We start from the raw sequence: 25,093 nt of genomic DNA, 5'->3' as shown, positions 1-25,093 counted from the left end.
TTCTCGTTCTACAAATGCAGCATCAAAGGGCAAAAAGGTTAAAAGCAAGGGCCTAGATAAACAATTTTCTTCTAGAGTCCAAGAAAAGAAGAGTTTCTCACAGGCACTACTACATCTAAGTCTCAGATACAAGGTAGTACAACAGAACCATTCCAAAAACCTGAAAACATTTCCCCAACTGTTCACAGTGTATTTTCTAATTGTTGCCAGGCCCCTTTCCGGTGCAAGTAGAACTAAAAAAATTCTTGAGGAACAATAAGAGATCCAGAAGTGGTATTTTAGGAAATACAGGCCTCATTGTCCCCACCTCCCCATTCCCCTTTACATGAAGATAAGTTACAAAAGTCATGAAATACTAATATGGAAGTTCCTCTCATTTGTAGAACCAAATAATAAAACCAGAAAGTAGAATCAAATTAAAAGAAAAGTTCTTTAGGCTGTTTTTGAAACACCATACATTTGATTCAATGTTCGACCACATGCAAAGTACACACAGTCACGGCGCCCTGTCCTGGTGCACTGGTCTCTGAGAAGTTAACTGTCAGCTGACCTTCAGTTCCCAGGAGCAAAGGTGCCTAGCACTAGGAGGCTTTCTGCTCTCTTTAGAATCTCACTGGTCCTAGCTGGAAAGGGATGCAGGGGCTACATGACAGCCAGAGCAAAGCTACTTTTATCAAGACCTAACACCAATGATTACTTGCAAAATATTTTGGGAGTAGGGCACAGCTACTGCTTGGAAAAAGTTGGCACATCGGTAAGATCTGTTAACAAAATATAATCCGCTTTCACATCCAAAAGCTAACTTAGGAGCTGCTCCAGGCACCATCTAATTAACTGAAGCAGATAGAAAAAAAATCCTCAGAAATTATGATTGTTTAAATACACTCTATTTTATTTTGTCTTAAAATAGTTTAACCTTTATGCTACAGACTTATTTCAAAAAACAGAAAATCTTATCTTGCACCAAAAAATATATATATAACACTCTGTTTTATTATTATTTTTTCTCCAAAGACCATTAAATACTAAATGGAAACAAAAACTAAATAATGAATGTAAAGAAGAACCAAATTTTGTTTTAAAAACTAGAGTTGCACATTTTAAAACATTAATTCTAAGCAATGATTTGTCGTCACTGCATCAAGTCCACACTCACACTCCAGCAACAGCAGATCTGTTAACCACCAAGTGCATTGGTTCCTAGCCATACAATGGCTAACATTTCATTTTCATGGTAAGAGGAGCAAAAGGCTTCATATGACCTTTGTACTCTTTAAAAAACAAAACAAAACAAAACAACAACAAAAATATTTCCTAGTTATCCAGTGATTTCTCTTTTAAGATCACTACCCTTTAAAATTTGTTAAAAGAATAAGAAGTATGTAGTGTTTTAAATAAAATGAAAAATACAACAGCAATGGACTAAAATACGTGATTATTTTAAACAAACAGTGCACAATCTGAGGAAGTTTGGTTAGGGCGCAATCATTTTTATATATACATGGAAGTCACATCATACACATACTGGAAAACAGAGATTAGGGGGCTCGTTGCATTTTAAAAAAAAGTTTAAACTAAAAGACAACATTGTGTCCCCAGCTCTTTCAAAAACTTTGTGACACAGCATAAAAAGCAGGCAACAAATTCATTTTGAAGTTACCTATGGTGGTGCTATTCTGCTAAAAGGAACAGTGAACAATGGACTAAGTTAGAAAATCAGACAGTTCATATTCACAACTGATGATAATAAAAGCAGAATTTATGCAATGCTCAACTGTAATAAATCCTGGAGTCCACTCAGTCTGGCCCCTTCCATCAGAATGGAAAGACAACTACTGGTGAGTAGATGTATACGCTCTAGGGCAGCCAGGATGACCTGAGAGCTAGTTACTGCTCTGTGGTTTCACACTGGAGGGGAGGGGAGGGAGGAGCTTAACTAAATTGGTGCCACAATCCAACCCGTGACCCAAGTGCACCACTTGAGCAGAGACACTACTTTGAATAATGTTCTGTGGAGCATAAAGAAGTACTGATGCTACCAAATGCCAACACTTTAGTTAAAAAACAATTCCTTTAAAAGAAATTTCAAATGTCATTGGACTTGTTTCCCACAGAATTCTATCAGTAAAATACCTTGCCAGAAGCCACACCCTCACTCTTCTGGATCTGGCAATGAAAGAAGAGCTCAAACAGTCTCTCTACAGTTAGTAGGTGGAAAAATCCCAACCCTGTAGGGGGAAAAAAGCTGAGTGTTTCTACCATCCCTCCCTCTCCCCTTTTTGCATGTTAACTTCTAAATCGCTGTTCTGGCAACCAGTCGGGTAGGCAGGATGCTGAAACAGGGGCAGGTGTGGGAAAAGTGCAACCTGGTGTAAAAACACAAGGCCACAGCGCTCTGCTCCCAATCCACTGTGCATATAGCACACCAGAAGAATTCTCTTTAGAAGGTGACTACTGGGGGCTAAAGAAAGTGTGTCATGGGAAATCACCTGCTGTGTGGAATCAAACAAAACATACTATTAACATAAGAATAGGTAATGCGAAAACATTCTTTAAAATGGGGCTCTGCCCTGATACTGGGGAAAAAATAAGCTGCAAAAACTTCAAGTCATATAATCCACTCTATTCTTGTCCCAATGATTTTCCTGGAAAACACAGACCAGAAATTGTACATTTCTGCTTTGTCTAGCATTTTAATTCAAGTCAAAAACAATGTGTAACAGTAAAATTCAATAAATTAATCCTAAAGTAAAATGTGAAGGTCCAAGGATACACCAGTAGTGAATCTGCAGAAGGTCCTATTTAGCTCTGGCCTCTGGATCTTTGGTTTTTGTCTAGAACTGTGGCCATGTGAGAGATCTGATATATGAGGTGCTAAAACTTGAGGTTCATGATCTTTTAAAAGCCTGATTAAAACCAGATTGGCAGAAAAATATTAGTTGATGAATAACAGAGGCCAGATCAAATGAGATGCTACCAGAGAAGACCAAAGAACACATGCTCATACCCACTCCCATGGAAGAGGTATATGGAATAACTAAAGCAGCAGGAAGAAGGGTAAAGGGATAAATGAGTCTTTATAGAAAAACTGGAGAAAAGGCCAGGCAGGTGGAGCCAGGCAGACTCTGACGCATGCGCTCGCAAGGGTGTCCCATTTGTCTCGGTGGCCACGCCACACCTACCCTGCACAGTACCATGTGCAGAACAGGCGCTTGGTACATTTAGTATGTCCACTAAATGACAACTGAAAATGGTACTTCTCGTGCTCTTAAGATAAGGAAGAGCCACCAAGGCATTTGGGGAGGGAGGCAAGGGCTACAGCAATGTTACATGGTAAATATGGAAACAACAACAACAACAAAAAGCAAACAAAAACCATGGAAAAACAAAAAGATGAGGTCTTCTAAGCCAATAGTACTTCACTCCTCCCCGTGCACAGTACATAGTGTTCTAACTAGGTATTGCTTGTAAAAGAATTCACTAGTAACTACAACATGTTATAGGAAAAAAGGTAGTAACTAATGCCACAAAACTCCAACACTGGCATTTCCTGAATTCCCTGAAGCTCCTAACCACCCTTTGCTTATTTAGATACTGTAAAACCTACAGTGTCATTTATGTGCTTTGCATCTGGTTTCTTATGGTTCATTTTGATTTTTCCACTTTTAGATGGTAGAGGAGAAAAATACCCAAATATAGCATCAGGTCTATTTCAGCTCAAGCGTTACTTAAAACAGTTGTTGTACATCCTTTACAGAGAGACCAGCTATGAAAGAAGGCACTGCCTTCTCAGACTTGTAAGTGCCCACAGTCTTAGAGACGAAGACAACTTTTCATATTCTACTTAATAGGTTTCTGTGTTCTCCTGTTATGTAAACAAACCAGGAAAAAAAAGCTGAGGGACAAAGATTTTCTTACTGATCTCTCAATGCTCTCCTTACATGCCCAGAAAACCTCATGGGTATCTAACTGAAATGCCTCTGCCCCAAAAGGAGACATTTTCCAAAAAATTATGAATTATTGCAACAAGGAGACCAACTAAGTCACCTTAGCAGTATTTATAAACACAAAGGGGCATATCAATTATTTGTGCTGTGGGAAATCAGCCAGGAGCAAAGTCAGGAAAGAAGGCAGAAGACTCAAGCTAAAAGAAAAGTAATACTTCTGTCTTCTATTTTTAAGGACAGGTTTTCAAATGCACATGCCCTACTAGGTGCCAATAAGGACCTGACTAAATGTGTGCAAATGCCCTAAGGTAGGAGTGCCAATGGGTGGGCTGACAGTGGTCAAGTCTAGATATTAATTTTATTACACAGAAAAATAAATACAAGATTCAAAAACTGAAATCCATTTCACCTGGTAGTTAAAATATTATTCTAAAAGGAAGCCAGAGTTTCCTAAGATTGAAAGTCACCAAGTAAAATGAAGTTGTCTAAGTTGTCTAATAAAATTCATCATTCTCCTATTCCTACTGAGGGAAAGAAGAAATTCTTTTCTCTGTGCTAAGTTATTTTCCTAAGTGACTTCTTTTAATTAAAAAAAAAAAAAAAAAAAAAAAAGGAGGGGGGGCAATTTTCCATGAGTTTGGATTATACAAATGCCACAAACAGCTTCTGAGGCTGAAGCTATGACAATGAACTTCCATGTCACAAAGAGGAGGAGGAAAAGGAAGGGAACAGTGCAGAGGAGACACAGTGACATTGTATTACAGTAGGTATTTACGTCTGCTATCCTCATCCAAGGTAAGATCAACAACCTCCGCAGGTGAAGCCCAAGTCTGCTGGGGAGTCACAGCAGTCCATGACTGTGTTTGCCGGGTGCTGACATACTGCGTGCCCGAGCCATGCTTCCACGAAGAAACACTCTGAATCACACCTCCTCGAGGATGAACACACCTGCAATTGAGACGAAGAATAAAAGTATAAGCATGGTTAATCCCACTGTAGGAAAAATATAAGGCAATATGGCTTCACTAGCACTGAATGATACCTTCACAAAGATAAGCCTATATGAGTCTGTGAAATGTGAGTCTGTGAAACTTCCAACCAATATCCTTCCCTTCTTCCTATTTGTCTCCCTCCTTGCCTTTTGTCAAGTTTAGTCTAAAAGTGTCAGAAACTCCTGAGTTATGTCTAGATCTGTTACTGACAATGCATAGGTAACATGATGTTTCTCTGAACACATTTAAACCTCTGGGGTCTTCAGGACAGGGCAGAATACGAATCCAGAGCAAAACTGGGATACCCAAACAATCTTAATCTAACCAAACGACATGGTAAGAAATGTAAGTACAAGCTGTTTTAAAATAAGTCCTATGCCATACTGGGAAGAATACCTTCAAAGACAGTAATAGTAATACTCTTTTACAGATTGGATTTCTAGAAGTCTGTAAGTACTAGGTCATGCATAAAGGATCAATTTTCCTTATCCTGAAGGTCACAACAGAACACTTGGCTCATTCATCTGAAGTGCTTACGTGCTTTAGTTCAGTGAAAGTAGCAAGGTTGAAGTACTCAGTTAAGGTTCTTTAAAAGTGCTTTATCAGAGGGACAGAACTGCCTTGGTGACAAATCTCACCAAAAGTTCACTGGAAGAAAAAGGTTTCGAAACACTGACATAATGAATTCCACATTCCAGTCAAATGATAAAACTGAGCCTCCAGGATGAATCACTGAGTAACTGGATTCAGATGAGAGGAAGGCAGGCACTCAAGCTATCATTGCTACTTTTGTTCTCACATCCATCACATCCCTATGTAATATATGTAAGAAGTGACAGCTGGCAGGATTCTAGTCACATTAACTACTACAGTGGATCTTGAACAGCTGTTTAACAACTGGTGTACAATAAGCGATGCTGGGTCACTTGAGAATTCCAGCTTTGATACACTGCTACCTGCACTGCCAGGTTCAAAAGAACATTAGGGTAACAATGGACAAATTTTAGCTGCAGAACTGCCCAAGGACCCCTAAGCTCCTGGAAAGAGGTCCTGTTCTTACAAAGGTAGCTTGAAAACTACTCCCTTACCAAGTGAGGTGCCGAAAAACAGACCCCTCAGGGCCAGAGCAGAGCAGGGGGCAGAAGGTAGATTTGTTACCGTACCAGAGGCCCATCATCTGTTGAGAATGGGCTAAGTAGCTACTAGCCCAGAGGCTACTATGTTTTCAAAGATTAGCCAGTGAAAAGCATTAAAATAGGAGACATAAAGTCCAAAGGCTAATCCAGATCTGTCCAACGCATTAAGTACACTCAGATGGAAGTGATCATGTAATCACGGAAGAATGTCAGCCAAAGGAGTCCATTCAATGTTTACAGAAACAGTTTTGATGACTGATGGCACTAGAATACTGTTTCTTAAGCAGTCTCACCTCATTGGACAATCCCAACAGACCTATGAGGTAGATGTGGAAGTTACTATCCATACTCAATCGAAAGCAAAACGGAGGGTTAAAGAGGTTACATGATTTGCCCAGGGTCACACTGCATGAAAGTGGTGGGCCAAGGAGCTTCAAGCCAGGTCTGATGTGGAGTCCAATGCTTTTCACAACATCATGCTGTCACTTCACAAATGTGTATGTTAAGTTAGGTAAGGCAAAACACAGTGAGAGTCAGCAGAGTGCAAAGATAGGCCCAGATTAACGACTTAAAAATATAAAGTTCTTCAATAATTCAAAAGCTCATCTGTACAAGTACTAATTAAAGTAATCGTAGCTAGAAATTTAGTAGAATTCAGAGAATGAATGACTACAGAGAGAATCGATGTCATCTTTGGCAGAATTCCTAGAAATACTTCTGAAATAAAAGAGGTATTTAGTCCCAACTGTTACTCTACACTGCTCCCTAAGTAATCATACAAGGGATTGACTTTAAAAGGGATCTGAGCCAATCTGCTCATTTTACAGAAGAGAAAACCAAGGCCAAAAGGCAACTGTCCAGGGTCTGAAGCAAGGTAAGCACAGAACCCAAACAAAACGAGGTCTCCGGCAGCGAGTTTATTTTCCACTAAGTAACTATGCCTTCCTCAGACTACAGCTGAAGTACTGTACTGTGTCTGGTTGTAAGGAACACTGCTTAGCCCCTGGGAATCATTACAGCAAAGCAGATTCTAGAAGGTACTGATAGTATACAAGAGTGAGAGGTGTAGAGCCACTATTTACTACTGAGGAATGATGGATAGAGGGAGAATAAGGATATGAGGCACTTCAACTATCTAAATTGGATCACTTCTGTAGTTATGTTACAAATGATTCCAGTTACTGGAAACTACTTTAAGTACTGGACTACTTTAAGCAAAAAACAGAATTTGTTGGAAAGACACTTGAGGACCTCAAAGAACCTAAGGATGATGGGATAACTAGGCCTCATTCACTGGACTCAAGCCCCAACCTCTCAATCTGTTTCTCTTATTTCAAAATTTTAGATTCTCTGGAGAATGTGATGATTCCATCTTTAGTCAAAAGTTCTCCTGGCTCCTATTTAACTGTAACTAGAAGGTCAATTCCCAAAGAAGGGAGAATCGCCATGGAAGAAGGTGGCTACTCCACCTTGTACAGATATCTCAAGAGCAGACTAACAACCATCAATCAGTTTACAGAGGGAAGCTTTAGGTGATCATGACTATGCAACAATTACAACTACTATCAAATGGAATCAACTTCCTTTTATGCTTTCAAGCAAGTGCTGGGACATCTATCAGGAATACGAAAGTATTCTAAGAAGACTTCTAAGGTTATCATTGAGTTTAAAATTTTTAAGAATACAGGCAAAACTCTCTTTTTAGAAGTCATGGGGTGCAGTGGTGGGAAGGCTCTGACAAGAAGATGGTGCAAGAGGGACTTCTGTTTTTTGTTTTTGTTGTTTTGTTTTGAGAGAGAGCAAGCAAGCCAGACAGCAAGCACAAGTGGGGAAGTGGGGTAGGAGGGGCAGAGAGAGAGGGAGACAGATGATCCCAAGCAGGCTCTGCCCTGAGCACAGAGCCCCATGCGGGACTCGAACTCACGAACCGTGAGACCATGACCTGAGCAGAAATCAAGAGTTAGCTGCTTAACTGACTGAAACACCTACATACCCCAAGACTTCTGTTTCTTGATCACAGTGCTAGTTACTGGAGTATGGGCAGTTTGTAAAAACTAAAGTGTACATTTATGACTTTTCTAAGTGTGTTAAAGTCAATAAAACACTCAAAAAATTTTTTATGATTTAATGACCTCAATCATCTTAAATAAAATGGTAGCTAAGAGATGGATGAGGCCAGAACAAGGCTTTTAACACATTCCCTTTTTAAATACACAGCAAAAGGACTCATGCTGGTAAACAAAGAGTGCTGGAGAAACATTTCAACTATTTTATAAGACAGTGTACATTATAGATCAACTTATACCAGATAGGGAAAGGTTTCAGGAGGAAAAGGGACCAGAACAATTGTTATAAGCCCTACAGAGATGCCCTATAAAAACAGAAGTGAGAGACTCAAAATTTTGTTAATCTATGCACGTAAAATATACAGTTTCAGGTATTAACAGATACCCTTTCCCTGTATGATGAAAGACACGGAGTGGGAACATACTCAGCTGTTTTTAAGTTTGTTTGTTTATTTTGAGAGACAGTGAGTGAACAAGCGGGAGAGGGGCAGAGAGAAGGGGAGGGAGAGAGAAACCCAAGCAAGATCCACGCTATCAGTGCAGAGCCCAATGCAGAGCTCAACCCCATGAACTGTGAGATCATGACCAGGCAGAAATAAAAAGTTGAATGCTTAACCCACTGAGCCACCCAGGAGTCCCATACTCAGCTGTTTTTTTAATTCATCCAAACTAATTCTAGTGTAGATACAGGCTTTGTTTTCACAAAGCATTTAATCTGCATATGATTGACAATAGGTACAAAACATAATCTAGAGTCATATTTTGAGTCCAATATTCAAGAAAATGCTTAGGACTCACTCCCCCCCCCCCCAAAAAAAAACCTACTTTATAAACAGTAAGTTTTGATAGAATAATTTCCTGCTCTTCATATACTGAAACCAATAAAGGAGAGACTTCACAGTGGAAAAGAAAAAACAGAGAAAGAGGGCAGGCTCTCATGGTCAGCTTTAATACAGTTCATTTACTATCCTACGAAAACAACATTAAATATTAATCATTTTTGCTCTCATTTACAGAGCCTGAACGTGACCTCTTAGATAACATTCCTACTTATTTTTCCTAGCTAAAGATGAAGTGAATCTTCATGGCTTCAGAGAAATGCCTGTCTGCCTCCCCTGCTTTTTTAGGGTTAATGTTTACAATTAGTTCTAGGAAGCAATCCGTCTTAAATGCAAAATGCTTCTAGCATCAACTCTTCTGTTGTGGGATGAACCAACATTAAGACAAATGAACACAGGACCAAAGACTACAGTGAGTGAGGTTAGGATCTGATTATTCCCAAAAGCCTCAGAGGACAGGTATCAAAGAAACTGTTCTAACAGTTCCATAACAGAAAGATCTGTGCTATATCCACTTATCTTCCTAGGGCAATTACCAATGAAGCTGGTAGAAGAAAAGGAAAAAGGAAAAAGAAAAGTATCGGCATGAGGGCCATAAATTAAAAGTTCTGGCAAAATTAAGTGGGCACAGGGAGCTAGAGGTGCTGTAAAAGTCTCTATCTCATTTGCAAAGAACATCTTGTGAAACTAGACTGTCCAAAAATTAACTGCTAGAAATGATAACATTTAGGTAACACAGCGAGTTAATTACAACAATACAAGGCAGCCATAAAAGATGCACTCAAACCATTAGTTCAGAAGGCATGCTTTCTAGTCTATGATTGAAAGAAACACAGAAGCTAAAGGAACATATCAAATCTAAATTAAAAGAACAGGTAAAGATATTAACATGCAAGAAAAGAAAAACTTTAAAAAAAAGACACACTGTAACTAAAATTACTGAGTGCAATGTCAAACAAAATTCTTCCAATAAGGAAAAACGGCAATGCAATGCAAATCAGAGCATTCCCAAAGAGAAAAGCTCAAGAACCAATTCTGAGTTTTTGAAAACTCTCAGCCCACAACAAGGTAGAATACCAAAAAGAAAAAATAAGAACAGGACAACTAAATCCAAACAAAACATCTATGCATGCAAATCAAATTAGAACAAAAAGATGTGGATCAAAACCTAAAACCTTTTTCCAAGCGATAACCCTGCCAGAAGCCCATCAATACTTCATAACTGCAACCCTAGACCTGTAAAAGAAATAAATTCCAGATGAGATACAGACAGCCAAAAGAGTAACTCTGAAGCAACCAACAAGAAAACTTCTCCCCCCACCTGCTCCTCAGCTTTTAATCTCAATTATTTGGAAGATTATCATGCTTCCTCGAAAGAAAGTGCTAGAAAATGTTCAGAAAGACACAAAAGAGCCAGTAAGACTCTATTCAGTCCTCAACCCAAAGACCAAAATAAAAGACCCTCTCAGAATGACACAAGCGTCAGCTCAAAGTACTCTAACAAAACTTCTCAACGCCAACATTCTATTGTATGGGCAGCATTAACCACCACTGAGATTTCATAATACATTCGTCACCTCTAAGACTGTATTTCCACAGGATTCAAACCAAAGTATCAGAATACATCTTTATGCTTCAGAGCCTATAAGGAAAAAGTCCTTGAAAGTAATGTTATGTACTGTATGTTATTTAAAATGTAGTCAGCCACTTGACTTAGTTCAAGAGTGGAACAAACATATCTATAGAGTAAAATGACAATCTGGATAAAAGACCTAATAAGTATGGTGAAGGGTGTACTAGACAAAGTGTGTGTGTGTGTGTGTGTGTGTGTGTGTGTGTGTGTGTGTGTGTGTGTGTGTTGGGAGTGGGTAGGAACTTAAAATTTAAATTTCTGAGTTTTAAGAGAAATATAATGATAATTTTAACTCTGGATACCAAAAATATTGGTAGAAAAAAGAAGCTAAGGAGTTCATGATGGAAGAAAAGTTGAACAAAGAAGCCAAGAAGAAGGGTGGCTCACTCTGTAACATTTGTAGGCACAAGTAAACAGCAAAGAAGGGAGACTTGATATAAGTTAATAGAGAACTGAACCAAGTAACATGTTTCGAGAGAGAAAGAGATTAAGTAATAAGCAACACAGGTTATTACCCACTCTTTGCTACTTCAGTAGGAACACATGACTAACAGTGAATTAAAATTTGAAATGTAACTCAAGACAAAATTGGTGAATGGATAATGTGCAAACTGAAGATAATTTACCCGTATCAATCTGTTAACAGGCAAGGTAAGGTTTACAGTAGGGAATAAAAGGATACTCATGTCTTCTTTATTGCAAGGAACAATGGTGAAATAAATAATGGCAAACACATGCTAAAGTAAAGGAAAAAAACCGGAAGGTCTATAGTCTTTCATCTAAAGAGGTAAGTCAACATGAAAGGAACAGATTAAAAAAAAGAGAGAACAGGAAAAAGTACTTGATTAAGGCAGAAAAAAAAAAGGAAAAAGAATGAGATTAAGGAAAGACAGAAGAACGAAAATTCTTTCCACCAGAAAAGGGAAAATAATCATTAAACACAGGAAAGAAAAAAGGAAGCAGCTATGCAGGAATACTTCTGGCATAAACACAGGACAGAAGATGGAAGTGGTTAGGTCTGATAAAGTGAACTGGCCGCTTTTGGGGAGAAGACATGTTAAACTATGACATAATTTTACAACCTTAAAGTCCCAACAGGTATGACCTGAAAAATGCTCTCAGAAAGTAGAATCAGTTCTAAGACAAAGGTACCTTCGATTTATACGCATGTGTATTTTGCCTGCACTCTCTCCTCCTAAGTTCACTTTTTACATAAACAACAGAAGAAATGCTGGTGAATGTTTTCCTTTCTAACCAAAGAGTAAAATCAGATCTAAGAGCCAGGTAATGTAGATATTGTGTAGATATATGTATCTACTTGGGGAAATCAGGAAAGAAATCACAACTTAATTCTTGCAGCATAGAAGAAAAGTTGTTTGCTATATAGAACACAGATTTTCTGGAGTCTAAATTTTTGTTTTCTATATAAGTGTGTGTGTGTGTGTGTGTGTGTGTGTGTGTGTGTGTGTGTGTGTGTGTGTGTGTTAAATGTTCCTCAGGAATACCTCTGAGAGGACTATAACCAATTCTTAGGAATACTATCTAAAGCAAGAATCAGCAAATGTTTTTCTACATAGGGCTAGACAGTTAATTACCTTAGGCTTTGAGGGCTATCAGGTGTCTGTTGAAACTTCTTCTCAACTCTGCCACTGGAATGCAACAGCAGCCACAAACAATACGTAAATGAACAAGCATGGCTCCATCCCAATAAAATTTTATTTATGGATAAATATACTGTATTTATGTGAATTCCATAAAACTTCCACAAGTCATAAAACATCATTCTTCTTTTGATCCCGTCCCCCCTCAACCATTTCACAATGTAAACTAGGGGCGCCTGGGTGGCTCAGTGGGTTAAGCATCTGACTCCAGCTCAGGTCATGATCTTGCAGTCTGGGAGTTCGAGCCATGCGTCCAGCTCTGTGCTGACAGCTCAGAGCCTGGAGCCTGCTTCGGATTCTGTGTCTCCCTCTCTCTGCCCCTCCCCTGCTCACACTCTGTCTCTCTCTCAAAATATTAAATACTAAAAAAAAAAAAAAAAATTTTTTTTCATTAAAAAGTAAACTAGTCTTAGCACAAGGTCCATATAAAAACAGGCAGCAGACCAGTGGGCTATAGTTTGCTCACCCCTATCTTAAAGAATGACAAACTTCAAAAGTTATTTTCATAACTCTAGACAAATTTGATGTCTTGTGGCTTTTAATCCTAAAAATAGGACTGCCTGAGTCACATGAACATCACTAGAAATATACTATGTTAGGAATAGACCAAAGTAACTCGCAGGTTTTAATGAACGACAAGAAGAGGTGCTTTAGGAAACAAGCAATACAGGTATGATGTCAGATGTATATTTCCCAATTGTTTGCTCCCAACACATTTCAAGATAAAGTGAAAGGCAAGAAAATATGAATGACAGGGGGAAAGGTAGGATGACACTATGCCATAAGAGAAAAATCTGTCAAGGTATCTAGACATTTGCTAAAAATATGAGGAAAACATCAGTTCTATTTCACATGCATATATGGTTGAGATGTTCTTGACAGAAGATGCAACACATTCTCAAGCTCATTATCATGTCTAATCAAAAAGCATTTTCTAAGCCACAGGAAGCTACGAGATAGCTCCCACCATTCATGCCAGCCATGCCAGGAGGACTACCACGTTCTTCTCACTTTATGGTTAAAATCAAATTCACATTTAAAATATGAGAATGCTCCACTGAATGTCCTACCTTGCATGTTCCTGAACTCCCACAATCTCCACTTCACTATCTGAAGAGGCAATATTAATTTCTTCATTGAGTGGTACATTGCCAGCCGATGTCTTGTCACTTGCTAGGAATCCTGGATCCAAATGACCTGAGAGAGAAGGGGGGTAAAGTAAGCACTACAGTCTGACTTCTTACAAGCAGCATGAAACACTCATTGACAGATTTCCCATCCAGGTTAATCACAGAAACAGAATTGCCATATGAGAGCTTGGCAGAGTGAAACTGTCAAGTCTCTCATTCTCTATTCATTAGGGGAAAAAAAACTAAGTACTTTAGTAAATAGGTATATATAAACTATGATAATACTCTATTATATTTTATTCCGTAATGCTTTTTGCATTCAACTCTAGTCTCCTTTTAAATGACCTGTATAACAGGTTTGTCACCACCTAGAGGGCAATAAGGTTCTCTACTGCTTACTGGTAAATTTTATTATTTATTTACTTACTTACTTACTTACTTATTTATTTTTAAGTAGGCTCCACAACCATTGTGGGGCTTGAACTCATGACCCTGACATCAGGAATCACAACTCTTCTGACTGAGCCAACCAGGCACCACCACCACCACCACCCTCCCGCCCCCCCAGGGTAAATTTTAACAGAACAAAATTCTAAAGCAGAAAAGCTCAAAGGCATAAATAGAATAAATAACAGAGGTACTCATTAATATCATATTTACACTGGAATGCTTTATGAAAGTTTTAACAAACTTCTTTTAAACAACTTTAACAGTTTTTCTCAAAAGGAATGTAGAATTGACAAAATCTGACCCAAAACCACATCTAAAAGAAAAGGCTAGAGGCAGATCACAATTTTTGTTCTGAGCAACTAAAACATAACCTGTACGTTGCTGACAGCTCTTATTAGAAAGAAACCACATATTCTGAAAAAGCACGACAAGTTGTGGCAGTGGGACATATAAGAACTTTTCCACAAGGGGCTTCACAAAGCATCTATTATATTACACGGTAGAATATAACATTCTCCCAACTCACAGAAAACATGAGCTTCACAGAACTCTCTCTCAACAAAGGCTAAGAGGATAACATCAAAGTACACAGCCATATAAACAATTCTAACAAGAGTTAAAATAGTTCAGCTTATGTATCCAGCTCTTAAATGTTCTGACCTTTATGAAATAGAATATCTAGGAGTCAACATGAAATAAACCAAGTTGCAACAGGCACAAATTTTCAATTACTCTTTAAAGGGTATTTTTATTTAAATATATTATCATCTGATACAATACTGTTCCTCCATATTTAAAAAAAAAATCCTTGGTGACACTTCATATAAACGAAGCACGTATCAGTAAGATTTTACACATACAACTCTCCCTTCTCCCTCCATCACCTTCACATCATTCATACCAATGTTTCAAGGTCACTGAGAAACCTTGTACTTCCATACTCCTGCGAGCTTTTAGTATAACCCTCTTGGAAAATGATACACAGTCACAAAGCAAAAGTCTTACAATTTCTATACCCTCTGACCTTGTAATCCCATCTCTGAGAATTTAATTTAGTCCAAGGGAAAAAACTTTAAATAAGCAAAATGTTATGAGGTCCAAAGATAGTGACTACAGTCTATGTAGAAACTTGGGGAAACATATGCATAACACAGAAAGTGTCACGTACAACACTTTAAAAATATTTTGGTGCTGGGTAAAAGTTGTAAAAAGCAATCAAGCTTGACTTGGACTGTGGGTCTTTTTTACAATTCTTTAATATTACTTTTACTTTTTTCTTCAATTGAACACGACACTGATGAGAAAAAAGACTAAAAAGCTTAAAATGGCTTCCAGATACAACAGGTAATTGAGATTATATTACAGTTTGCAAGGGCTTGTTAAACTTTCTGTATTAACGAATAGCCTAAATAGGATTCTACACACTGGCAGTGGGTAAATATCTTTGAACGTCACAAGCAAATGAAAGGTGGCATTCACCAGATAAAGCCCAGTTTTGTTAAATCTGGGTTGGTTGCTTAAATGAAGTATGGTTAAATCTTGATTTGCTAAACTCAGATTCTTGCTCTGATGCCAACACCTTGTTTGTGGCCAAGTCTTTTGTCTAATTTCTAGTTCAATGTTGAAGTTAGAACTATCATCATATACACTATTCCTACTACACTTCTAGGAAAGAATACAAATTGATAGTCTCTTTTTTCAAACCTTCAACTTGTCCATATTCAATCTTTTCAGCAGCCTTGCTTTGTGCAACTATAACAATTTGCTTCTTCTATTTGTTCCTACAATAAATACTTGTTTATGACATGCTATGCACTAGGTGCTACGAATACTATAGAGATCAAAGACAGGAGGTGCAGTGCCTATGCTCAACTCAACGAGCTCACGATATACTTGGGGATTCGAAAAAGCAGTACATTATGCTATGGCTTGAAAATTGCTGGGGGGGTCTGGGGGGCTCAGTTGGTTCAATGTCCAACTCTTGATTTCAGCTCAGGTCATGATCCCAGGGTCGTGGGATCAAACCCCGCTTTAGGCTCTGCACCGAGCATGGAGCCTGAGATTCTCTCCCTCTGCAGCTCGTTCGCTCGCTCTCTCTCTCTCTCTCTCTCTCAAAGTAAAAGGGGATGGCTCAGTCTGTTAAGTGTCCATCTCTTGATTTTGGCTCAGGTCATAATCTCACAGTTTGTGAGTTTGCACCCCGCATCGGGCTCCATGCTGACAGTGCACAGACTGCTTAGGATTCTCTCTCCCTCTCTCTCTGCCTCTCCCCTGCTCACTTTCACTCTCAAAATAAATAAACTTTTAAAAAAAGTTTTAAAAAGAAAAAGAAAAAAAAAGAAAATTGCTCAGTCAGAGAGCAATTTAAAGATATGGAAAAGGGAGGGAGTACCTGCGTGGCTCAGTCAGTTAAGGGTCTGACTCTTGATTTCAGCTCAGGTCATGATCTCATGGTTCATGGGTTTGAGTCCAGCATCAGGCTCTGTACTAACAGTGTGAAGCCTTCTTGGGACTCTCTTTCTCTCTGCCCTGCCCCCACTCACCCTCCCTCCCTCTCTCAAAATAAACAAACATTTTCAATGCTTTTTTTTTTTTTTAATGTTTGTTTATTTTTGACACAGAGAGAGACAGAGCATGAACGGGGGAGGAGCAGAGAGAGAGAGGGAGACACAGAACCCGAAACAGGCTCCAGGCTCTGAGCCGTCAGCACAGAGCCCGACGCAGGGCTTGAACCCACGGACCGTGAGATTGTGACCTGAGCCGAAGTCGGACGCTTAACCGACTGAGCCACCCAGGCGCCCCTAAACAAACATTTTCAAAAAAATAAAAAAGACATAGAAAAGGGAAATTTCCCAGACTTAAGAATAATCAAAGACACAGAGCTCTCAGGAAACAGTAGGCACAGATGAGAGGAAGTAGCAATACGGAACACTGTGTTGCCCTTTAGGGTATAAAAGTTCAGTGAGATGTGGGGTAATATAGTAAAAGCAGTAATGGGAAACAAGGCTGGCAAAGTCAACAGAGTTCAGATCATAGTAAGAAGTCTGGAACTTGACCTTGAGAAGTAGGAAACCACTGAAGAATTTAAGCACTGACATGATCTGATTTTCCATTTTTAAAAATTGCTTTTTGGTGTGTAGAAATGGAACTAATATCAAAGCAGGGAATATTAGAGGCAAGAAAACCAGTTAGACTGCTATCCTGGATGAGAAAGGACTATGGCTGAACTAGAAAAGAAACAAAATGGGGAAGAGTCTGTGTGTGTGTATACACAGACAGTTAGTAATGGTGGGCAATTCAAAGTAAAAAATGATGGCTAGGTTTCTGATTTAGGTAACCAGATAGAGTAACAGTGCCCTTTGGTGCACCAATGAACAGCTGAGGATGGTTGCTTAGGACGTGATAAGGACATGCTTCTGAGATGTCCACGGGGCAGCTGGAGGTACTGTTCTAAAAACTCATGTCAGAGGTCGAGGGAGAAATAAAGAGTCCTCAGCAACATCAGGGAAGGTAAAAGTTAACAAGAGGAACGAAGAGGGCCTAGAACAGAATGCTGACGAACACCAATAATTAAGGGTGGGCGCATGAAGGGGAGCTCACCAGGTTAAGTGAGAGGTAGTAAGAAAACCTTAAGATGTGAAGCCAGGACACCATGGAATGATCATTTCTAGGAAGAAGTGCTTATCAATGCCCAACAGAGAGGCTCAGTGAGAAGAGGGACTAAGTAGAGTCCACTAGAATCAGTAGTGAGATGACTACACATATACCTTGGCAAGAAGAGCCTCAGGAGCGATAGGTATAAAGCCAATGTGGCAAGGCAAGCTGAATGATAATGCAAAGTCAGGAAGAGCAGACACATTTAAACAGTTATGCTATGAAAGAAAAGGCAAAAGGATAGTACTGAGAAAGAAAAAAATGCGTTTGAGGGAGGGGAATGCATGTGTATGAATAATCTTAAAAGATGGGAGAGACCTGGCCAAATTTGGGGGGGAAAGGCAGAGAACAAACAGATGTGATGGCAGAAGGCTGAGGCAATCTGCATCTGTGAAGAATGTGGGAAGGCCATGTGCAGAGCACAGGTATGGGTAGGGTAGCAGGGTGGGGGTTCAGAAAAGTGAAGGAACACTATGAAGAAAGAACACTGCCTAAGGAAAGACAGGATCTGCTGGGCAGCACTGAGAGCAGGCTGCAGATTAGGAAGTTAAACTCAACCCTCAGCTCTGCAGCTATGTGATTTTCTTCCAGCTACGTTAAGCAGCGTGACACAGGGTCCAAGTGTGCGTACAGGGATCTGACTTTGCCAACTGGGTACACCAGGAAAGCTGGGGAGCTGGCGAAGGAGAGGTGAGCTTAAACATGCTAGAGTGGGTAAGAAGCCAGCAGGGGGCTGGCAAAGGACCGGGTGGCAGGTCAGTGAGGCAGAAGAGCAGTGCAAAGGAAGTAACAGCATGAGAGGACAGAAGAGGCCCCCATGGAAAAGGAGAAAGCAAGAGCAAGAATAGGAGGAAAACCAGTGGTTAGGGGAAGTAAACACTGTAATTCAACCCTCTTGGCTACCCACAAACACAAGCCTCTGGGACCCATCCATTGCTCTCCAGTCTGGTCCTCTACTCGGCTGCTACTCTCCCTTGCTCCATCCAGCCACCCACTACTTACCTTCCTACAACCTTTCCAGTGCCCTCTGGAATGTCAGCTCCATGGAAAACTGCACTGTTTTTTTCCTTTCACCTCCCCTGTGGAAACTGAACTCCTGAAAATGCCACCTAGCCTGACTGCTGCTAGGTAGCTGCTCCTACACCTGACTTTCAGGACCAGAATCACTGACAAATCCTGTTGTCCATCCTCATGTACCAACACCAGTAGCCCCTATCTCCCAGGGCACTTCCCTTGACTGCCAAATACCAACTCCAGGACGGTTTCACTCATCCATGAAACATTACTGGCACCTCACTTAGTCTCTATTTTATGTCCCGCTATCATGATTCCTTATTCTTATATGAGTGCTCATTATTTATGTGGACAACCACCCCAAAATTCTCCATGCCTACTCTCTAAGCAGCTGAGCCCCAAGAGGCACTTAAAACTCCCTGTAGTAGGGGCACCTGGGTGGCTCAGTTGGATAAGCGTCCAACTTCGGCTCAGGCCATGATCTTGCAGTTTGTGGGTTTGAGCCCTGCATGAGGCTCTGTGCTGACAGCTCAAAGCCTGGATCCTGCTTGGGATTCTGCATCTCTCTCTCTCTCTCTCTCTCTGCCCCTCTCCCGCTTGTACTCTCTCTCTCTCTCTCAAAAATAAACAAACTTTAAAAAAACACACAAAACAAACCTCCCTGTGGTAGACTCACAGCAAAGGGCTCAGCCCTTACCATCCCCAAAATAAACAAGATAACTGAATTAAACCAAACTAAAAAAGCAGGTTGTGGGAGTCATGGTTTCTATAACTATAGTTATTACTATAATTGTAACTAAAATATAGTTATATTTGATTACCCAAATCTTTTCAACAGTAATTAAGAAAACACAAGAATACGACAGAATTAGTTCTTAGTGCCTCTGTGCCCAGTTCTATCTCCATAGTTCTTTTTTAATTTTTTTTAATCTGAGGGTAGCCCGCAATTCTAATTTATGATTCCAACTTGTGAAATGTTCTGCCCCAGTCATCAATATTTCTAAATAACCGGTCTTCACTGATTAGGTCCCTCATTATTATAACCATATCACCTACAGAACCTCATTTCAGATCTAGAAATATCATCACTCTTTTTTAAAGAAAGGGGAAGAAATGAAAATTACTATGCTACTTTTGCTCACAATTTTATTACAATATCTTAAGAAAAACAAGGTAACTGTCACCAATATTTAAGATTCTTCTAACTTTATTCATTCATTATGGATCTAGAAACTAGTAATTTACATACTGACTTCACATTAGAGCAATTCAAATCATTCTGGCGGTGCAATTTGGGCCATAAAAATTGTAATCCAACCTTGCTGGTATTTACAGAACTTGTGTGATGTTCTAAAATTGATCACTTAAAATCAGGTTCTCTGATAACCAGTATCTTTACTGATTAGTCTAAAAATCGGTATCAAATAGGAGCTCCTGGGTGGCTCAGTTGATTAAGCATCCGGCTTCGGCTCAGGTCAGGATCTCGCGGTTTGTGAGTTCGAGCCCCACATCAGGCTCTGTGCTGATGCTCAGAGCCCGAAGCCTGCTTCAGATTCTGTGTCTGCCCCTCTCCTGCTCATGCTCTGTCTCTGTTTTTCAATAATAAACAAAAAAAATATTTTTTTTAAATCAGTATCAAATAAAATAAGTAAGGGATACTGAGGAAAGTGATAGGGACTAAATACAAATTTCTTGGTGAATATTAACTCTAGACTAATGGTGTGAAAGTTGTGCCACATTTCCTGTCAGAGCCATTAGATAAAATGTGCCATTCAGATAACAAGTCAGCTGAGACCCCACCAAGTCTATGGGATGCCATGCTCTACAAGAGACACCAAGGCTTTCTCCAACGGCCAGGAATACATCCCCTCTTCTATCTATTTCAGACCCAGGACTATTAGTCCTTTTCTCTCAGCGTAACACTCTTCAGAATGCCATACATTCCTCTGGGAGCTCCTGTGCAGGGCTTAGTTCTCTGGCCCCTGGGCCATCCTCCACTGTCATCCCTCCAACTCGTGACCTCATAGGAATCCAATGACAGAGCAATGGCCAAAGCATACACAAAAGTGAGTCTCAAAGATGCTATGGAGTTCTCAAACTGTCAATGGCAGTTAATCTTTCCTGTTTCAGGATAAGAATAAGCCCTGTAGAGAAAGTGTAAATACCACAATTACCATATATTAAACTGAAAGTAAATCACAGGACTTATATTTTATTGGGGCAGGAGGCCCTCTCTATGCAGCTCTTTGCCTGTGTGGCTCTTTGGAAAGATAACTTCATGTACTCTATAAGAAAATTCTAAATTTTTGTCCTCCCACTACAGACCTTTTCAACACACAAGTCAGAAAGAAACAGCATAAAAAAGTAACTAAATCATCATGGCAAACATTTTTTTTCTTTGTCTTCAAAGAAATAATGTAGCTACTTTTTTCTTAAGGACAAATCATTTTACTTTTTATTTTTATTTTTTAGAGAAAGTGTGCACACATAAGTGGGGAGGGTGAGGGGGGAGGGAGGAGGGAGGAGGGAGAAGGGAGGAGAAGGAAGGAGAAGGGGGGAGAAGGAGGGAGAGGGGAGGAGAAGGGAGAAGGGAGGAGAGAGAAGGGAGAAGAGAGAAGAGAGAAGAGAGAAGGGAGAAGAGAGAAGGGAGAAGAGAGAAGGGAGAAGAGAGAAGGGAGAAGAGAGAAGGGAGAAGAGAGAAGGGAGAAGAGAGAAGGGAGAAGAGAGAAGGGAGAAGAGAGAAGGGAGAAGAGAGAAGGGAGAAGGGAGAAGAGAGAAGGGAGAAGAGAGAAGGGAGAAGGGGGGAGAAGGGAGAGGGAATATCTTAAGCAGGCTCCACACTCAGCACGGAGCCTGATCCCATGACCGTGGGATCATGACCTGAGCCGAAATCAAGATTCAGACTCTCAACCAACTGAGCCACCGAGGCACCCCAATGTAGTTATTTTTTAAATCACAAATCTACTGAGGAAGAACTAGTCCTGAACTGATTTGCAGCACATTAAAGGAAATTATTACATACCGGATGACAACAGCCTATTAAGTATAAAAAAGGTTAATATCTCAAAAGTCACTATTCACTTAGTTTTAAACCGAGTAGTAAATTATTACCTTGTATTTAGTTTTTTCAGTAAGAATGTTTTAAAAAAGCTTTAAAAAGTAGGGGAAGAAGGGGGCCTGGGTGGCTCAGTCGGTTGAGCATCTGATTCTTGACTTCGGCTCGGGTCGTGATCCCAAGGTTGTGGGATCAAGCCCCACGTGAGGTGCTGAGCGTGGAGACTGCTTAGGATTCTCTCTCTCCCTCCTTCTGTCCCTCCCCCCACTCATGTACCCTCACTTTCTCTCTAAAATAATAAAATGAAAAAAAATTTTTTTTAAAGTTGGGGAAGGCAGGGTCAGAAATCTAAAATCATATATAGTCCATACAAAACAGGTAAAAATAAGTGGAACCTGAACAAATTTATCTCCTTCACAAGACTGCTACATTGACTTTAAAGTGCTAATAAGAGAAACATGGCCAATCCAGCCTAAATATAAAAAGGCCTACACTAAGAACAGGAAACAAGATTTGTTTCTCTGCACTACAACTAGTGTTATGGACAAATCAAGATTATCATCTGTATTTCAGGGATGGGAACATGTTCAATAACCTACCTTCTTGACAGGAAGGCCGATGGGAAAAAAACTATCATTTCTGTATTAGTTTTAATTTCCTTGGGGGCCGGGGGAACACTCTAATTCAGTTCATCACAATTACAAGCTTTCTACCCCAAGAGTACTTCAGACTTCTGCTGGTCTTAGCTTCATCTGCATTTATGTTCACAGTGAGCTATTACTAGCAATATATAAAAATTAAGCCATTTTCAGATCTACTGATAGTTTCCTAAACATGTCCAATGCAAGAGTTACCTGGGGGTGATTACCAAAAACAGGTTTTTCAGACCCCATACCAGATCTACTTACAGAATCTTCAAGGAGAAATCTAGGATTCTGAATTTTTATCAGCACCCTGGGTAATTTTGACACCCAGGTCAAGTATCGGACATTCCTGTAGCCAGAGCAACTCATTCCAGGGGAGGACAGTAAATTAGAAATTCACAGATTAGGTCCATTAGTCACCTGCTTCCTTACTCAGCCTACTTCAGCATGAATATATTAGCATAATGCCCGCTAGCATTCCTGAAGGCCTGTGTGCTATATTCTGTACTAAGTACAAACAATAATCTTTCGGGGTGTATACTAGTTTTATTCCAGTTCCACAGACAGGGAAACAACTGTCATTTATTGGAGTTCACACAGTATGTGAGTGGCTGCTGCTTCAAAACAAGATGCTTGTTGGCAGCAAGCTGCCACCTACAACAGTATGCGATTCCAGCACCAACCAAGAGAAAAGTAAACACATGGCAAGAGTTGAAATGGAAAGTTGAGATCTTCTGTTGACCAGTGGCTTTCTTAATTTCAATTCTTTTTCTTGGTTAAAACTAAAACTAAAGAGTAAAAACTCTTTTGCATACTGGAACATCACATAATTGCTTAAGGATCCTAAACAGAGTGGGGCTGCGAACATCATCTGAGATGCTGCTACTGATTAACCCCTGAATAGTCAGTTCAGTGACTGGGTTTTTATTTTGTTGGGAGGGACAGTAGGATAACTCAGATTAACCATCAGAACATTTATCTTAAACTAAAACCACAAGAATGACATCTCATTGATGCTAACAGTTCAAATCTCAAAACTATAAAATTGGCAAACAAGCATAAATTCTGTTAACATTTTGTTGTGGCACTGTAAGTATATTCAAAATCTGCAAGATGGGTTCCCATTATGACAATTATATCAAGACTAGAGAATATTAGAAGTTTTCTTTATTACTCACATACCTGCATTGTCAGATTTAGAAAAAAGGACTTTCATGAGCCAATAAATGGCTTCATAAGAAAAGGTCATCGGGATCTGTTGAACAGTGATGACCATGTCTTATGATATACAAAAATCTACACACAATTTATGGCCCAATACATACATATGTTCTCTATATATTATATCCTAGGGAAATTAATCACACACAGGTATCAAGAGACATACAAGAAATGTTAATGGTAGCATCATTAGGAACAGCACTCTAAATGTCCAAAAAGAGAATGGGTAAGTCAACTGTGATATATTCATACAGTCAATACTAAATAGTAAAAAATGAATGAACTAAAGCCATACTTATCAATGAGAATAAAACTTAAAATGTTGAAAAAAGTTACAAATGATTACCTTCTATGTAACAGCAATTAATATTAAAACATGCTTGTTTACAGATATGTAACAAATGCAGTAAAAATATAAATACATATACAGGAATACCAATATCAAATACCAAATTCAAGACAGCTTTGGAGTGGAGAGGGAAAAGGAAGGGGAACAGAGTTGAAGCCATGGGTGTTCCCCCTCACATATTTTTGTCACATTTCATTTCTTAAGAATGGTGGTAAATACCTGAGTGATATACTCTTAAAATTTTGTATAACTGAGGGGTACCTGGGTGGCTCAGTTAGTTAAGAGGTTAAGTGGTTAAGCTTAAGCGTCCAACTCTTGATTTCGGCGCAGGTCATGATCTCACGGTTTATGAGTTCGACCCCCATACTGAGCTCCATGCTGACAGTGCTCACACACTCTCACTCTCTCTCTCTCTCTCTCTCTCTCTCTCTCTCTCTCTCTCTCTGCCTCTCCCCTGCTCACACACTCAGGCTCTCTCTCTCTCTCTCTCAAAATAAACTTAAAAAACATTTTTTTGTGTTACTGAAATTCAAAAACACAACCAAAAATAGAATTAAGTACACAAAGGCTAGTGATGTTTTAAACAACCAAGCTAACAATTACTTGAATCTTAAAATGTGATGCTATCCCCAAATGCTGGTAACTTTAAGGATACTTTAAGACCCCACAACCTGCATTATTAGGTTGAAATATCTGAAACTGCTGGGTTATAGGTCAAAAAGTCAAATATTAACAATTCCATGTGGTTTAAACTAATATTAAAACTCTATAAAAGACAAAAGTTAAATTTTGATGTGTTCTCCAAGAATTTACTATGCAGTGGTCTACATTTTAATGGAAGGACTAAGAAACAAGGAAATAAAACTGAAATAGAATGGACCATTTGTCAATGGATAAAATATGAAGATAAATTTCCCAGTATACAGAACAAATATGTAACTTAGAAACACATATTGCACAAAATGTGGTCAACCTACTGTCCTTTGATATAAAATATTACTGCTTAATTTTTAAAAGTACTTACACATAATAAATCCTTAAAAGATCCTTGTTGAGCAAAGCAAGTCTTTATACATATAAAAATTAAAGTCCAGAGGAGAAACACCTTGTCCAAGGTCAAGGTCAAATAGTTAGCAGTCTAAACCTACTTAAAACTAAATCTAGGTCCTGCTCCAAAATTAGTCACTATAAATCAGAAGTTCAACCAGAGATTTTTATTTTGTTCCAATCAAAGATTATGAAAGGAAGAATTAAGGACAAATGATCTGTGGAGTTCTGTCTTCTTTTTTATTTCTTAACAAT

General features: G+C 39.3%; 1 protein-coding gene across 6 annotated transcripts in view; it reads right to left on the bottom strand.

The window, feature by feature from the left end:
- Nucleotides 1-1,418: 1,418 nt before the first annotated feature.
- Nucleotides 1,419-25,093, bottom strand: part of ARK2N (arkadia (RNF111) N-terminal like PKA signaling regulator 2N) — an 84,861-nt gene continuing 61,186 nt past the window's right edge. For 2 of the 6 annotated variants that reach the window (XM_086682883.1, XM_086682886.1), the window contains 3 exons: nt 13,345-13,471; nt 12,209-12,262; nt 1,419-4,895 (listed from right to left, as the gene is read on the bottom strand). In XM_086682883.1, coding sequence (XP_086539009.1) covers nt 4,706-4,895; nt 12,209-12,262; nt 13,345-13,471 — 371 coding nt within the window. In that variant the 3' untranslated portion in view covers nt 1,419-4,705. Of the gene's footprint in view, nt 4,896-10,148; nt 10,217-12,208; nt 12,263-13,344; nt 13,472-25,093 lie in introns of all 6 variants that reach the window. The other 4 variants (XM_025931334.2, XM_086682887.1, XM_086682885.1 and 1 more) reach the window with 3 other exon arrangements.

This window comes from Puma concolor, chromosome D3 (genome assembly GCF_028749965.1).
Source record: "Puma concolor isolate L17-30 chromosome D3, mPumCon1.1.hap2, whole genome shotgun sequence".
Classification (NCBI taxonomy): Eukaryota; Metazoa; Chordata; class Mammalia; order Carnivora; family Felidae; genus Puma; species Puma concolor.
This window is presented reverse-complemented; position numbering and strand designations above follow the sequence as displayed.